The 17,625-nt window shown below is 38.0% G+C and overlaps 1 protein-coding gene across 1 annotated transcript; it reads left to right on the top strand.

The window, feature by feature from the left end:
- Positions 1-1,520: 1,520 nt before the first annotated feature.
- LOC129177854 (synaptic vesicle membrane protein VAT-1 homolog) lies at positions 1,521-17,490 on the top strand. The gene is made up of 6 exons (XM_054769419.1): positions 1,521-1,984; positions 4,299-4,506; positions 7,213-7,383; positions 9,998-10,087; positions 11,172-11,407; positions 12,544-17,490. The coding sequence occupies exons 1-6, from the start codon at positions 1,640-1,642 to the stop codon at positions 12,664-12,666; spliced, it is 1,173 nt and encodes a 390-aa protein (XP_054625394.1). The 5' UTR covers positions 1,521-1,639; the 3' UTR covers positions 12,667-17,490.
- Positions 17,491-17,625: the final 135 nt, after the last annotated feature.

Raw genomic sequence — 17,625 nt, 5'->3', positions numbered from 1 at the left:
CATAGAACAAGACTGTCATTACATTAAAAACAATTACCGAAGACTTAGTAGTTAGACCCCTTCAGTCCCGTTCTTCCTCCTACTCCAGTTCTTCGATATCCGTTGTCCAGGCTTTGAATGTCTCCACTGTCCTCTGGCTCACATTTTAATGCTTCTGCATTATCAAAACCATCTTTCTCCCTGAGCACCGTCAAGTCACCTATTATCACCAACCGGAAGTTACCTTGTGTGTAAAATAAAACATTCTATGCTTTTATATCAGCGGTTTAGTGCCACTTTAAAGATAATAATAATAAATAATAATAATAATAAATTAATTTTGCAAGTACCACACCACCGTTTTCAAGGTTTAGCTTCGAACAAGTGGATATATATTTAATGTATGTACAGTGGAACTTTTGTTAGCATCATTAATCCGTACCAGAAGGTCCAGCTCTAACCAAAATGTAGTCTTACCAAATCAGTTTTTCCCATAAATAATATAATAAAATAATATAAATCCAATTAATCTGTTCCAGAAATCCAAAAATGTGAACACAAAACACGTTTTCATAGATTGACATACAGAACACAATTCAAAATGCATAAAACACATATATATGACAAATGAAAGGGATAAATGAACATTTAAGGTTACTTTTACCTTCACTGAAGATGTAATCGTTGCCAAAGACACAATGTTGCTGCGAGAGCCACCCGGATGCCACCTTCCTGTTTTTCCGTGAGTTATTTCTTGAAATCAATAGTGTTTCTCACGTCAAATCTCTGCTTTTCCTTTGATCACGGCTGCAAAATAACCCAAATTGGAGCCAAAAAAAAGTTGCAAGTTGCCACCATTTGATCAAGAAGGTGAGAAACACTGTTGAATTATAGAAGAGTTGTGTTTTAGGCTGCACTGTCTTTTGCAAAATCACTTTTGTTTCTTGTACATCTGTAATGTTTGATAGCAATTGCTAACTGGACGTAGTACATGAACTGTATGTGCATTATAAGAAATGCTACATAGCTATTTTGGATTGAGATTATATTCAGTTTATGTACAGAACTATTGAATAATTATGTGTCATTACATGTATTTCCATATTGAATTGAATTGGGATTTATTGAATGATATAAACTATTTTGATTATCTGTAAACTCTGAAACTGTAAATGTGAAATACTAATCATTAATATTTAATAAAGTACTTTCAAAGTTTGCCGGTTAGATTTTATATACCGGTACATACAGGTACATACATACATACTGTACATACATATATACATACATACATACATACATACATACATACATACATGTTTGATAGTAAGAGGTAGATAATTTTCACTTGTAACTTGCATGCTGAAAAAGTGTGTGCACCCCTGATTTACAGTAAATGTACAATGTACATAAACACACATATTTATAAGAAGGTTCAACGTACTTTTCTTGTGAAAGTGCAACCCGGAAGTTGTGTTGACAACACTTGTTGAGCCAAGCAAGGGGAACTGAGCACTTTTTAATTGGTAAGGACGTGCAGTTTAAAGAGTGATAACCAGTTTGAGCGCATGTTTCCACACCGATCAGCACATTTTATTCAGGAAATAAGCACCCGAACAGGCTCAATTAAGTAGTTAGCTAGTTTGTTAGATAGTCAGTCATGTCTGCCGAAGAGGCTCCTCCAGCTCAGCACCAGCAGAAGTCCGCCGGAGCGCCTCCGACGTCTCCGGAGTTCTCCTCTTCCTCCGTGGAGGAGATGTGCCGGGCTCTGGTGCTCACTGGCTACGGCGGCTACGACAAAGTCAAGCTGCAGGTGAGGCCCCACAAGAAGCCTCTGCTTCAGCCCCAGGAGGTCCTGGTGCGAGTCAAGGCGTGCGGGCTCAACTTTGCCGAGCTGATGGGCAGGCAGGGTCTGTACGAGCCGCTGCCCTCCCCGCCTGTCACCCTGGGCATGGAGGCCTCTGGAGTCATCCAAGCTGTCGGAGGAGACGTGAAGGACCGAAAAGTGAGTACATAAAAAGTTCATTATTACATCATTCCATGTTATTTACCTGCTACATACATATTTTAATGTATTTATTTCATTTTTAAATATTATACTCAGCTGAAAACATGCAAAAAAAAAAACAACGCTAGTACAATTCTTTCCTTTATTAAGTCTAAAGTATATGTAATTTTAATTCCAGGAGTCAAGTTTGAAGGACTTTATGTCATGGTCCTATTAATCATCAACGTTTTTTTTCCAATTAATAGTTAAAAGCTTGTCTTATACGTGCACAAGATCCTGCAAAAGTGCCTTTTAGATGTGATAATATGATATTTCAATGTTCGACGAGAGACTTAACCTGCTTAAAATGATTCTGATTATGATGAATATGTAAAAGTTGACACAATCTGATGTGTTTTCGTTCAATTTCCTCCTTGTCTGCAATTACAAAACAGAAATTTGTTAGTTTCATGTTTACGTTTGTAGAGCTGTGGGATCATTCCAATTTCCTATTAAAAGCTGAATCATTGGAAGAAAAAAAAACATCAGAATTTGTGCACATGCGCACAAGATACAACACAAGTCCATTTCAAATTTGAAAATAAAAGGTTTTAAGGTTGAATAAGTGCCTGAAACATGGCTACATTTCTTAAATGGATCACTTATGATCAATATATCAAGGTTGACACACTTTAAAACATGAAATGTGACGTGATTTCTTAAAGGTCTTCCCTGTCCGCTACACTGAAATGTAAAAATGAATATACAGTGTATGTAGAATTGTGCGGTAATATGATGGCAAAACTATGAAGAATAAGAATAAGAACACATTTTAAGCTGTGCACATTTGCATGCGATACCGCAAAAGTGCTTTTCAAAAATATAAAACTAAGACTTTTCGTCTTCGTTACACAGACCCCTAAGACTTTGAGTTTCAGTAACCACCTAAACTTGACTAAAGTGCTTGAAATGATGAACCATTATCAATTAATATATGAAGGATGGCACACTTATATTTCTCCGCCTTGAGAAATGTATGCTCATGTGTTTTTTTGTACAATTGTGTGGTAATTGGATCATGAAGTGACTTTAAAAAACACTCAAACTCTATTTAGCAGCAAATATCCAATCCTTGTCTTTAATCTAAAGCTTTTTGGATGTTTTTGTAAGTCTTGACTTTGCATTAGTTGCCTTTATTTCCAGGCTAATCCTCGCCCGACCTTTTTCCCCCAGCAGGATCTTAAAGTATTTAAGGTCACAAGCAGCACGGTGATAGTAATATTAAAGCTGTAATGTAATCAAGGCCTTGAGGCTGATCAAAGTCAATCTTGTGAGTGTTTATCTGGAGTAATAAAACAAGATATATCTGCTAGGGAGCTGCTTAGTATACATCCAGACATGGATTCCAGGGATTAGTCCATCTCTATTGAGTTTCTGCTTGGTATACAGTCTTGCTTTAGAATTTTTCTTGCTTTTTCAGTTGTGTCTTTTTGTCAGGTGATGTCGGGCTCCTTCGATGCAGGCTGTGTGAAGCAGATGTGTTGAACCACAGCACGCCAGCTGTAATTTGTCCTGCCTTGTTTGATGGTCTCCAAACATCCACTTTGAAAATGTGTCTTTTATTATTTAGTGAGCTCATCGCTCTCGGGATTGACGTCAGCCTTTCTGCAATCACCTGTTGTTTATTTTGCGTCCCTTTTGAGAGCATTGCAAGGTCGCATGAACCCCTCCAAGCCCTTCACAAGTAATGGGGGTTTTCTAACAGGAAGTAGTGTAACATTCTTGATCAGGGATCTGCTTCCTGTGGCCTTAAAGGTCCAAAAATACATTTTAATGTAATATGTGTCTGTTTATGAGCACTAAATGTGAGAAAAATCTGCCATGTTCCTGACTTCTTTCCTTCATTTTTGAGAGAAGACGGTCAGCTTTGAATTTCCAGGTTTTCATGAAGGCGCCATGAAGGAAAAACCTCCTTCATCATGGACATGATACCACCGCTGACCTGGCCCCTAGCTAGATAAGCCCGCCCTGTGTATACACCCACAATTTTGTCAAAAAAAAAAAAAAACACTCAAAAAGGCTTCACTACACATCTTAAATAAAGCCCTCCTATAACTATTTGACAGTCAGCTACATGAGAGGGAGCTGTACGTTTGACTGTTTTGTTTTTCTTCAGGGAATAGGCTAACCTAGCATGTTGGTGTTAAAATGTGGGGAAAAAAAGCATGCAAGCAGGCTTTGCTACACATTTAAAAATAAAAGCCCTGCAGACTGCCAGCACTGTAGCTCACATACAGTATTATAATTGTAATCTAACTTTTTTATCCCTAAGGTGGGGGATCGTGTCATCGTCTTGAGCCGCAGCGGCATGTGGCAGGAAATGGTCGTGGTACCCGCCAGCCGAGCCTTCCCCATGCCCGAGTCCATGAGCTTTGAGGAGGGCGCCGCCATCCCTATCAACTACATGACGGCGTACATGATGCTCTTCGAGATGGCCAACCTCAGGCCGGGCAAGAGTGTGTTGGTCCACATGGCTGCAGGTAATGAGTTAATCATGGAACAGCGTTGCCATGCAACCTTGGGTTCATGAACGCCATAACTGATAGCGGTTAACAGATAGCACATAGCATTAAGGTGCTGCCAACGTTTGATTTATTTGACACATTTCTGATTCAGTGCACCCCACGAGGATACAGTGTATTTTTCAGCCTAAATGCATACTGTGCATAGTTTCTGTGCAGCTTGCACTCTTTGACACAAAGTTGGTGAATCTGCAATACACCAAAATTCTCACTAGGTGGCGTTGCTACGCTCTACTACAGTGGCGTCCACAGCCCCGCCCCAGGCTTGTTTTATGTTGTTATATTTTTAAAAAGCAACATTAAAAAGGGTATGAAAATAACATAAACAAGGGCAGGAAAAACGTTGTTTACTATGTTAAAAAAAAGTATTGGCCTTGATAATTAAAAAAAAAAATTGCAAATTAACAACTTAACATCAACATCCATCAACAATTTGAATTGCCTTTAATTGACTATTGAAATAATGACATTTATTTATTTATTTATTTTAATTGTACACTTAAAAAAACATGAAGCAATCCATCAACTATTATCATTTAACTTTTTCCAAAAACAAAACAAAAAAAAATCACTGAAGACATGTACTGGTAGATAAAATGTTTATATAGTATTTGGAATATTCTTTCAAATTTCTCATGAAAAAAAAAATCACCTTGGCCTGGAATTGTTTTTTAATTATACCAAAAAGAAAATCACCAAAAAATTTATTGGCCGGCAGATTTATATAGCATTTGGATAACCAGGAAATTAATTAAAAATTTCAGATAAAAAAAAGAGAAAACTTTATCGGCCTTTTATTTTGTATGTAATCAATTGTTTAGCTTCATGGCCGACAGTGGATTGGTGTGAGTGTACCACTGCTAGGACACAGTCTTCATCTAGTGGTGTGCACCAACACCATAGGTTTGTTTTTGTTTTAGCACGGTGGTCTAGTGGTTAGCACGTTGGCCAATACAGGAACAGCCTGGAGATTGGGAAGACCTGGGTTCGATTCTCCCCTGGGCATTTCTGTGTGGAGTTTGCATGTTCTCCCCGTGTGTGTGTGTGGGTTTTCTCCGGGCACTCCGGCTTCCTCCCACATTCCAAAAACATGCATGTTAGGTTAATTGGAGACTCTAAATTGTCCATAGGTATGAATGTGAGTGTGAATGGTTGTTTGTCTATATGTGCCCTGCCATTGGCTGGCCACCAGTCCAGGGTGTACCCCGCCTGTCGCCCGAAGTCAGCTGGGATAGGCTCCAGCATGCCACCGCGACCCTAATGAGGATGAAGCGGTATAGAAAATGGATGGACAACTAAAATTATACACAGTGTTCCCTCACTCTATCGCGGTTCACCTTTTGCGGATTTGCTGTTTGGGCTGATTTTTTTGTGTGAATGTTTTTACAGACGGACCCTGGCCCTTTAAGAAGAATTGCATTGTGGGAAGTTGAGTGTCTAGCACTTCCCTCTCTCATCTGTCTGCACCGCTGTAGACCATTGTCAATCAATCTTCTTCGTGCTGACCTGCCTTGTCTCCTGTGTCATCATCGCTGGTGTGCTTGCTTGCTAGCTTGTAAATGAGTCTTTGGTTCTCTGCAGCAATATGTTTTAACAAGGATACGAAACTGCTACAGTACGGCGGAAAGGTGGCAGGACGAAAAGGCACAGTCACAGGAGTGAAATATGCGTGAGGGACTTCATAATTTCTTGTGTTGATCATTAAAGTTCATCATTAAAATTCAAACGAAGGTTTGAGCTTTTTTGAGAGTGTTTAAACAAGAGAGAAATGTGAGAAAACGTTATTGCCTGTCTGAGAAAAGTGTATAAAGCGTATGGTGAGGGGTTTTACAGCCTTAAAACATATAGAATCATTGTAAAAAAAAAAACAAAAAAACATTAAATTGGCTACTTTGATAATTTCACTTATTGCGGGCTATTTTGGGAACCTATCCCCCGTGTTAAATGAGGGAAAACTGTATGAACAATAGTAATCATATAAATATTAATAATATATATTAATAATATTACCAACATCGCTTATAAAATGCGCTTGTATTAAAAAAATATAAATAATTAGGAATATAATGTCAAATATATCATGATGAATGATATATTTGACATGATTATATATTTGATATATTTTTAAATATATTTTGATATATTTGAATGATTGAATGAATAATGTCAAAATCCAATATAATTTTTCAAGAGGAAAAGATTTATTTTACCACCACCAAAAATGCTAAGAAAAAAAAACCTTACATTGATCTTGAAAGGTGCTTTAATTTAACCTTAGAAACGTTACATTTACTGTATGATAATATTAGTAATAATGATAATAATACATACAAAATAACAAACCACCAGAGATTTTTCAGGGTGTTTATTTTAGGAATACATACATTGAATATGTATGAAATGATCATATACTGCAAATACAAATTTATTAAGCAAAGATTTGCTGAAATTTCTTTTCCTGAATTATTGTTAACCCACCTCATACGTCACAAGCCAGTGACCTGTTGGTGCAAAGGGTGCTGCTTTGTGTGAAAAGTGTGACAAGCGTTGCTCCACTACCTTCTTCTTCCATCCTCTTGTGTATAAAAACAGAAATCCCAAAAGATGCCCAATGGGATACATTGTGGTTATTCACTCTAAGTTCTTGTGTTTGCACTTGTCAAGGGGGCGTGGGCATCGCCGTCACCCAGCTGTGCCAGACGGTGCCCGACGTGACCGTCTTCGGCACAGCGTCGGCCTCCAAACACGACGTCATTGCACAGGTGGGCGTGACTCACCCCATCGACTACCGCACCAAAGACTATGTGGAGGAAATTGGCAAAATCAGCCCCAAAGGTGAGTGGACGCTATCTTTTATCGCACAAAAATGTGTCCTATTTATTCATATCTATATTTAAGTACACAGGGTCTCTCAAAGTGTCTGAAACTTCTGGAACATAAAGTTTTTAGCACCAAAATTACTCACAAACCAATATTGAGCTTGAAAATGCTTTTTTTTTTTGTACTATTTCGTATATTAATAATAAAATAAAATATCAGAAATTTTCATATAACAATCCATAATTAAAACTATAGATACGAATTTTTTTTATAACAAAATCAACTGCAAAAAGCAAATTTTATCAAAAAGAAATTTAAAAATAAAAATAAAAAAAAACATGAAATATGATATTTAGAAATAATTACTGTGTCTTGACAATGTTTGTATTTGTATAGTACTTTTATGGTATTCTTGGTGTGTTCTTTAAACTTTTTTTTACATTTCATGAACTTATTAGTCTACTACAGTATATGGTTTTTGGACGTTTTTTTGTGTTCATATTACTTTTCTTCTTTTTTCTGGCCTTTTTGTGTTTGGCTGCACTCAGCTGAGCAGTCGGCCTTTTGTGTATACACGCGAGCAGCTGCTTGCGCTGGCCAGTCCCCCTGTCCTGTGTGGACCGTGGCATGATATGCCCGTGGAAATACAGAGAAAGAGGCTCCGGGGAGGCTGCGCGGCCTTAAAAAAAATTTAAGGCCACGGTCCCATCAGTTCCCATGGTGAATGTGAGGTCCTTGGCAAATAAAGTGGACGAATTGTGCTCCCTCGTTCGGACCCAGAGGGACTACGCTGTGAGCAGTATCATGTGCTTTACAGAGACCTGTCGGCACGCAAACTTCCTGGACCACAGCTCATCAGTACCCGGCTTCACGACCTTACTGATTTTCAGTCCAGCTCTGGGTCCTGCCCCCTGCAGAAGTTCTGTGATGACTCTGCAGTGGTTGGGTGTATCAGAGATGGCCAGGAGGTGGAGTACAGGACAGTTATTGCTGACTTTGTGGAGTGGCCCCAGGCAAACCACCTGCCCCTGAATGTGGACAAGACCAAAGAGCTGGTGATTGACTTCAGGAGGAACTTGACTCCAGTGGAGCCCATCACCATTCAGGGCCAGGAGGTGGCAGTAGTGGACCACTACAAGTACTTGGGAGTCCACATGAACAGCAGACTAGACTGGAAGGACAACAGCAGTGCTGTCCACAAGAAGGGCATGAGCAGACTCTACTGCCTGAGGAAGCTTAAGTCCTTCAATGTGTGCATCAAGCAGCTGGAGATCTTCTACCAGTCTGTGGTAGCCAGTGGCCAGTACTTTGCTGTGGTTTGTTAGGGCAGCAGCACCCATCCAATACACTTTATTTACATAGCACATTTTATAACACCGTTTCCAAAGTGCTGCACAGACTAGTAAAACCATAAATAATAAGAAATAAAAGTACAAATTACTACAGTAAAAACTAATAAACCAAATAAAAACAAAAATGTATTGAGGGGCCAGCCCATTCAATGCCTTAAAAACAAGCAATGACATCTTAAAATCAATTCTAAAACAAACAGGCAACCAGTGCAGGGAGGCTAGAATTGGGCTCTTTTTGGTTCCTGTTAAAAGCCGTGCCGCAGGGTTCTGGACTAACTGTAAGCGAGAGAGATCATTGTGGCTTATTCCAGAGTAAAGTGCGTTACAGGAGTCCAGACATGACGAAATAAAAGCGTGCATGACTTGCAAAAAGGACATAAACCAGATAGACAAACTGATCCGGAAAGCTGAACAAGTTATCGGCGCTCGGTTGGAAGCACATTTTTGGGAGACAGGAGGACACTGGACAAACTGCTCTCCATCATGGACAAGCCCACCCACCCACTCCATCGGACAATCAAGGGGCAGAGGAGCTCATTCTCCAACAGACTCCTCCAGTTTTGTTCCCACAGTAAACGCTATAGCTGGCGACCAGTCCAGGGTGTACCCCGCCTGTCGCCCAAAGTCAGCTGGGATAGGCTCCAGCCTGCCCCCGCGACCATAATGAGGATGAAGCGGTATAGAAAATGGATGGATGGATATTTTCATTAAGGGCCGCGCGGTGGTCTAGTGGTTAGCATGTTGGCCACACAGTCACAGTCAGGAGATTGGGAAGACCTGGGTTCGATTCTCCCTTGGGCATTTCTGTGTGGAGTTTGCATGTTCTCCCCGTGTGTGTGTGGGTTTTCTCCGGGTACTCCGGTTTCCTCCCACATTCAAAAACATGCATGTTAGGTTAATTGGAGACTCTAAATTGTCCATAGGTATGAATGTGAGTGTGAATGGTTGTTTGTCTATATGTGCCCTGCCATTGGCTGGTGACCAGTCCAGGGTGTACCCCCCCTGTCGCCCGAAGTCAGCTGGGATAGGTTCCAGCATACCCCCGCGACCCTAAAGAGGAGAAGCGGTATAGAAAATGGATGGATGGAATATACACTGTGTGTACAATAAATATAATTTGACGAAAGATAATTATTTACAAATATTATACATTTATGTCAATATGTAAATTACCGCAAGGTGCTAAATAACCTTCAACTGGTCATAAAAGTACTAGACAAAATGTATTAAAAAATGAAGCTGCTGTATTTTCATTGTTGTCTTGGTTCTTTGTGCAGGAGTGGACATAGTGCTGGACCCACTGGGTGGTGCTGACACGCAGAAGGGCTTCAACTTGTTGAAACCTTTGGGCTCTCTGATTGTGTTTGGTAAAAGTCACTCATACTACTTTAGTGTTGACTGCAGGGGCGTCCAAACCTTTTCCACCAAGGGCCACGTACTGAAAAATGAAAGGATGCGAGGGCCACTTTGGTGTTTTGTAAAACAAAACATATACAGTAGATATGCTAGGAAGTTATAGATATTAAAAAAAATAAAAATAAAAAAAACTGCACCTCATCTTAGTGATATTGGTGAAAGAGCGCATTATTATTATTATTATGAACATTGGTCTTTGCTCCTTTTTGCTGTTTTTGTTGTTGTTGTTTTTTAAATTTTCAAAATATTTCAACTTTCTTCTTAAATAATCTTTGTATATTTCATACTTATAATAATATTATGACCTTTTCCCTAACCTAATTTTCGAAAAATGACAAGAATATTCCGACTTAAGAAATTATACTGTATTTTTTCTTTAATATTTCAACTCTATGCTATTAAAACATTTACTAAAAATAAAAAATAAAAATTCATAATATTACGAGTTTATTCTCATAAAATTGTGGCTTTCTTGTCGTTACAGTGCGACTATTTTCCCTTAATAGCTTAATAATTATAATAATTTATAATAATAATAATAATTTTCCAACTATTTCAACTTTCTTCTTGTAAATATTCTTCTTGTAATTATGACTTTATTCCGATAATATAAACTTTTTTGTAACATTATCACTTTTTCCACAACCTAATTTTTTAAAAATTACAATTTTGTTTGTTATTTTGTTTATTTTTCATAGAACTGCAACTTTAAAAATAATGTCTTTTTTTCTTTGATATTTAAACTTTACGGTACTAAAGGACTGTTATTTTTCCTCATAATAATACGTGATTCTCATAAAAATAAGACTTTTTCTCATTAGAGCACACGTTTTTTTCTATTAAGAGTGATTTTCTATTAAGACTGATTTTTCTATTTTTGTTGCTATTGTTGTTTTTTGTTTTCTTTTTAAATTATATTTTTAGAATGTGCTACAGGCCAATAAAAAAAACAGCTGCGGGCCACAAACGGCCCCCGGGCCACACTTTGGTCACCACTGGTCTACTCCGTCCAACATAATTTTCATGTTAAATCAGGTGCTGCCAACTGTGTGATGGGCCAGAAGAGGAGCCTGCTGGCGATTGTCAAGACGTGGTACAACCAGCTGTCCATCAACGCACTGAAGCTGATGCCGACCAACAAGGCCGTGTGCGGTTTCCACCTGAGCTACGTGGACGACGGCCACATCCAGGACGCCATGGCCTCTCTGCTGGAGCTCTACAGGCAGGGCAAGATCAAGCCACGCATCGACTCCTGCTACCACTTTGAAGAGGTACCTTTGAAGAAGACATCTCATGACATCCAGTACAAGAAACTAACAATAATTCTGTTTTTACCAAGTTAATATTGCTCAGTTTTTATAATTTCAATATAAATCACTTTTTTTTTAATTAAATTACTATTGTGGCGCTACTGCGTCATCCTGTTGCTGCTAAATATGCTAACCAAAACAGCTCTTGTATTGAATACATTTTATAGATGTTATTGTCTAGTGTGTACAAACAGCGTAAAAATTGCATGCTGTTTGATTTTAACGTACCTTTTGGTTTGTTTTTTTAGCCATCCTTTTCATTGATTCTTAAAAATGATGATCAACTCTAACTAGGCAGCTAGCTAGCGAGATTAGCCTAGCAACTAAAGTTTAAGATTAAATTAAATTAGCCTGGCTCTATTCATTTAAAAATACATTTAAAAAATATTTTTCGAAACCCAAAATTAGGATAAATGTAGAATATATAACTAAATACCATTATTAATAAATTCCTTCACGTTAAATTCCGTACGTTTTCTCCCAAACTGGCAAAGTCATCGCTGGTGTTAGCATGTATAGCTTAGCAGCGTTAGCCTTGTTATACTTTTTGTTAACAACACTGACTGCAGTATAACATAATACATTTACAATATACTGTATAGAGTATTATGTAGTATATAATATGTAGAGAAATATGAAAATCTGTATCAGAAACGACTTCAACTGTGGAAAAAATCTAAATGTGTCCAGTTGTTAGAGCTAATTTTCCACATTTTGGTGACTTTTAGCACACTATTTTGGCTCAGGTCTTTCAACAACTTCCATTTTACTATTAAACCAAGATGAAATACTTGAATTAATGCATTCCTGGGCATTTTTTTTGCAACCATAAATGACAATTACCGTTCATGCTCCAATTAACGCCTCTATTCAATTAACCATTGAGTCTCCGATAGTTGCTGGGGGCATGGTTTAAAAAAATAAATAACCAAAGTAACTACTAAATACTTTGGCATTAACATCTGCAGCTCGAACTATTTCCTGTAATGGGGAAACGCGTGAATAGCCGCAAGCGAACACGTTATGTTCTCAATTGGTGTAGTGCTGCCCTCAAGCGGCCAAAATCAGTCATTTATTGTGCTCTGGTCTGTGTTCAGGTTGCTGATGCAATGAGGCGCATGCATGAGCGGCAAAATATCGGCAAGGTCATCCTTCTCCCTCAGCCTAAAAAGCAGGATGCAGAGATGACGACCACCTCCCAGCCAGGTGGAAAGAAATGACATGAACGGAGGACTGAGTAAGATGTTTTTGTGGAAATAGATTTTTCTACAAATTATTATGTCTTTGTCAGCATTCGTAAACCTTTTTTTTTTTAAGAATTATTGTGCAATATATGAAGAATTAAATCTCTGTATTGCTAAAATGCTAATTGCTAAAATAGCTTCAATGTATTCCAGTTGATATAAATGGCAGCTGCAAGATAGGCATTACTTCTGCAGCTCTTTTAATAAACATTATTATAATATCCACATTGACCAGCTGCACCATGTGATCAGTAATTGGTTAAGTCATTGCAAAAGTCAGCATTGTTTTGTTGTTTCTCACCTGTTGTTGTGCCAAAGTTCCATAACTACTGCACTCTGGATTGGTTGTGGAAAACAATGCCTTGGCAAACCCTCCTCTGTTGGGGGAAAAAAAAGTCACACATCTATTGCAGTTTCCATATGAAGCTATTTTTCCACCGCTTTATAACTGTGGGACATTATATTGTGTAACTTTAAAAAAATATATATATATGTATATGATAGCATGATGGATTATCCCACCAGGAAACATTGGATTTATCATTTTCTGCATCTGACACATCTATGGAGCTGGAACACTGCCATTAAGTTTTGGCATTGAAAATAAATCATGTTGGCATTGTACAAAAATACATGCCGACACCGAAACAAGTATTGGCGCTGGAAAAGATTCTGTTGAAAAATAAAACACTGTTGTTTAAAAAAATAAAAATAGAATTCCAATGAAAAATTCAACACTGACAAGATGAAGGGGAAATCTGAAGACTGACATGGGAAAACATCAGAATATCATTATTTTTTTTAAATGTCTCTTTTAAATTTGAGGTGAAAAAGATTCCATATGAAAAATAAAGCACTGACATTAAAATAATGTGAGCGTGAAATCAGAAGACTGACACTGAAACAAGTATTGGATGAAAAAGACACTGACATTAAAATGAAAGGGAAATCTGAAGGCTGACATAAAACATCACAATCATCAGTTATGATCATTTCTTGTTTTGTTTTTTTGAAATGTACAGTATCTCTTAAATTTGAGTGGAATGTTTTTCAGTTGCAAGGCTTATTTCAGTGGTCTTTTTCCGTTGTAACCAAAACGTACCTTTGGTGTCAAAGCTTGATTGCAGTGTTCAGTCTCCATACATTTCATTGAACATTTTCACATTTTTCAGTTCTTCAGATCTCAAGATGGACCAAAAAAAATATGCTTCTTGAATTTTGACAGATGTCAGACCCCATGACACATGCTGCAAACTGCAGACTAAACTGCAGTCCGGCCGCTAGGTGGAGCAGCTATGCTTTTAATGCAGGAGTGGGTAAACTCTTTGACTCGCAGGCCACATTGGGTTAAAAAGTGTTGCCGAGGAGCCGTCCATATATAGTTGATCATCAAACAGAATGACATACTTACTCATGGAAAACATAATACATCCACAGCAAGTTAATGCATCACATAAGCTACTACTCCTGCGTGGGTGATCAACAGCTAAGCGGTAGACATAACACGTTACTTAAACTGTTATTCACAAGTTCCCGCAGGGCATGCTGGGTAGTCCAGCAGCAACAACAATATGAACTATGAACAATAAAACATTGGATATCAAGAGTATGTTAATGTGCCTCCTTGTTAGTTCCCTGACAACCTCCTCAAAATATTTTGCAATCAAGCAAAAATGCGACAAACATGGGGAAATGTTGGGAGAGCGAGTACCACAAGCTATCCAGCATGCCTTGCGACGGGACTATATGGCTGTAAAATTGGCATGGGCATTGTGGGTAGATATTTATTTGTATGCACACATAGTGCAGTAGGTAGGTTACGTTGTGTGTTACGTTTGTGTTGACGTGTTGTGTTGTTTGGATCGCCTTTTTGTACAAGCTACAGATTGCATCTGACTATTTCCTGTGCGAATCAAGAGTGCAACAATAGCACTGCAAGTCATGTTGCCGGACACAGCTTCGATGTTAAAGGTCTGACAAAAGCAATTTGGAAACTCCCGGTGGGCCAGATTAAGACTATTGGCGGGCCTAATGTGGCCCGCGGGCCGCAGTTTGCCCACCACTGTTTTAAAGCATCAAGTAGCTCTGAGGTGTCCAAAGTTTTTCCACCGCGGGCCACATGTTGAAAAATGGGCCACTTTGATATTTTGTAAAGCAACACATGTAGATATGCGTAGAAGTTATATACAGTGTATATTTCAAGAAAACACTGCATCTCAGCTTTGCGATATAGGTGAAAATGCGTAGTATGAACTTCGGTGTTTGTTGTTTTTTACCCTCATTTTTTGATGTTTTTTAAAATGTTCTAAATATTTAAACTTTCTACCTACATAATCTTTGTAAATGTTCTTCTTGTAATATGATTCCCATAATGTTCTGACTTTATTCCCAGAATATTTTTTTCCCAACCTAATGATCCCAAAATTACAACTTTATTTTGTTTTATTTCTCATATTATAAAAAAAAATAAAAAAAGAGAAAATATTTCACCCCTATGCCACTAATATAACATTGTTTTTCCTCATAATATTACAAGTTTATTATATTACAATTAAAAAACATTTTTTCTCGTGATCTTACTTTTTTCTGTGCATATTTTGACTTTCTTCTTCTCGAATCGAATTAGAGATGTTTTTTCCATTTTGGCTTTTTTTTTTAATGTTCAACTTTTTTTCTTGTACATTTTCTGCTCATAATATTATGACCTTATCTCATATTATTTTGACTTTATTCTCGTAATATAATAACTTTTTTCATCACCAAATATTCCACAAATTACAACTTTATTTTGTTTTGTTTTTCATAATATTGCGGCTTTAAAAAAAACCTGATTTCTTTAAAAATTTCAACTTATGCGACTAAAATGACGTAATTTTTCCTCCGAATATTATGACATAAAACTATGACTTTTATGTAGGCCTGATTACGATTGCTAACAGGTGCGCGCAGGTGGCTCCGCCCCAGCAGGACCAGCGGTGCACTGCAATAGAGAACAGATAGGCGACAGCAGAGCAGCTCCAACAGAACATGACAGCGGGCTGCTAGGTCGTGCTTTGTACAGCCCTGAATTAGATGAAAGGTAAATTACATTTTGTAACTGTTGGAGGCGCCCTTCATCAAAACCATTTGCCACTTCTACTACTACAGTTCTCTGTTTAAATACAGCACCTAAATGACAATAAATAGCATAACACGCATCATTCTATTTTTCAGACTAACACCAATCCAATTTTGAAATGATACAATATGTTTGTTATTCTCAAATAGAGCAGCCTGTAGCGTACAGTACATCTGGGAAGTATTCACAGCGCTTTACTTTTCCACATTTTGTTACTTTCTAAATTGGAATAAATCATTTTGTATTTCATGTGAAGACTTACATACATGTCGTTTAGTGTGTAGAATTTTGTGAAGAAAAATGAATTTATTCCATTTTGGAATATTACGATGGTAAGATAGCGGAATGCGGGAAAAGTGAGCGCCGGATTTCCGGATGCAGTGTACACAGTATAGATTAAATGCATTGTGAAATAAGTATGGTGTTTGGAATGTTTCTTGACTTGTGCTGTCTTGTTATTGCTCTGTGTTGATCGGATGTTTGCTTCAACTGGATGTGATTCAATGCTGTGACGAAGATAAGACATGTTTTCCCCCTTCACAGTCCTCTTCTCGCACCCCCCACCCCTCCACCATTATATGTCACTGGTTTTGTTGTAAGTCCGCCCAAGATATTTTCCACCCCTTTCTCCTTCTGCCCTACTTCCTCCATGTCTATGTCCAGTGTGCACTAAAATCTGATGTGGATTTGAAATTGTAGGGAGGAGGAACTGGAATCTTTATTGTGTTTGCGAGAATAGAATTAGCCTTAACTTTTTAAAGTCGTTTTTCAATTCTGTGTACCCACTGTTAGTATGTTATCTTTGACGTATTGTGCTTTGCTACGTTTGAACCCTTGAGGGCCCTTAAAAATGGAGTTACACTTTTTAACCTTTGGCCCCAAAACAGTCCCGCCCATACAAGTATAATAAAAAAGGGGAATGTTTGTTGTCACTATCGTTGTATCTAAACTTTTAAACAAATTCACTCATATAGTTTATATATAGAGAGATATAATTATGTTATATGCCCCTTTTGATGTAATAACCCCTAATTTTTTTCAGTGGGAAAAATTCTGCCTAATTTTACAAAAAATTTTGTTTATTGGGGGAAAACCAAAAAAAAGGGCCGCACGGTGGTCTAGTGGTTAGCATGTTGGTCAACACAGTAACAGCCTGGAGATCGGAAGACGTGGGTTTGATTCTCCCTTGGGCATCTCTGTGTGGAGTTTGCATGTTCTCCCCGTGTGTGTGGGGGGGTTTTCTCCGGGTACTCCGGTTTCCTCCCACATTCCAAAAACATGCATGTTAGGTTAATTGGAGACTCTAAATTGTCCATAGGTATGAATGTGAGTGTGAATGCTTGTTTGTCTATATGTGCAGGGTGTACCCCGCCTGTTGCCCGAAGTCAGCTGGGATAGGCTCCAGCATGCCCCCGCGACCCTAAAAAGAGGAGAAGCGGTATAGAAAATGGATGGATGGGGGAAAAGAAACATACTTTTTAACACTAGGTCCCAAAATGGTCCCTCTCATAAATGTAATAAAAGCCATACAATTCATACAGTTCAATGGGACCAAATGGGCCAGAGGATGAAGAGTCTCGGCATATACAGTATTCAAATCTTCTATACACCTTGGGTTTAGCCTCTTTACAAAATGTAAGACATATATGTAACATGTTTGTGATATACAAAATAAAAATAACACTGACACCCCCTCGCATCCTTAGAGTGATTTTATTTTACTTTTAAAATATTCTGAAAATCAGTGTGGCGTTTATTTTTAAATAACTGCAAATACTTTTTTCATAGAATTAGTGATATTTGAATACATTAAATTT

Source organism: Dunckerocampus dactyliophorus, chromosome 2 (genome assembly GCF_027744805.1).
Source record: "Dunckerocampus dactyliophorus isolate RoL2022-P2 chromosome 2, RoL_Ddac_1.1, whole genome shotgun sequence".
Classification (NCBI taxonomy): domain Eukaryota; kingdom Metazoa; phylum Chordata; class Actinopteri; order Syngnathiformes; family Syngnathidae; genus Dunckerocampus; species Dunckerocampus dactyliophorus.
This window is presented reverse-complemented; position numbering and strand designations above follow the sequence as displayed.

Bases quoted from the DNA above. Each gene is read 5' to 3' on its own strand.
- LOC129177854 (XM_054769419.1), top strand. From the start codon at position 1,640: ATGTCTGCCGAAGAGGCTCCTCCAGCTCAGCACCAGCAGAAGTCCGCC. The intron at 4,507-7,212 runs GTAATGAGTTAA...GCACTTGTCAAG, and splicing joins GTTGGTCCACATGGCTGCAG to GGGGCGTGGGCATCGCCGTC. The intron at 11,408-12,543 runs GTACCTTTGAAG...GTCTGTGTTCAG, and splicing joins CCTGCTACCACTTTGAAGAG to GTTGCTGATGCAATGAGGCG.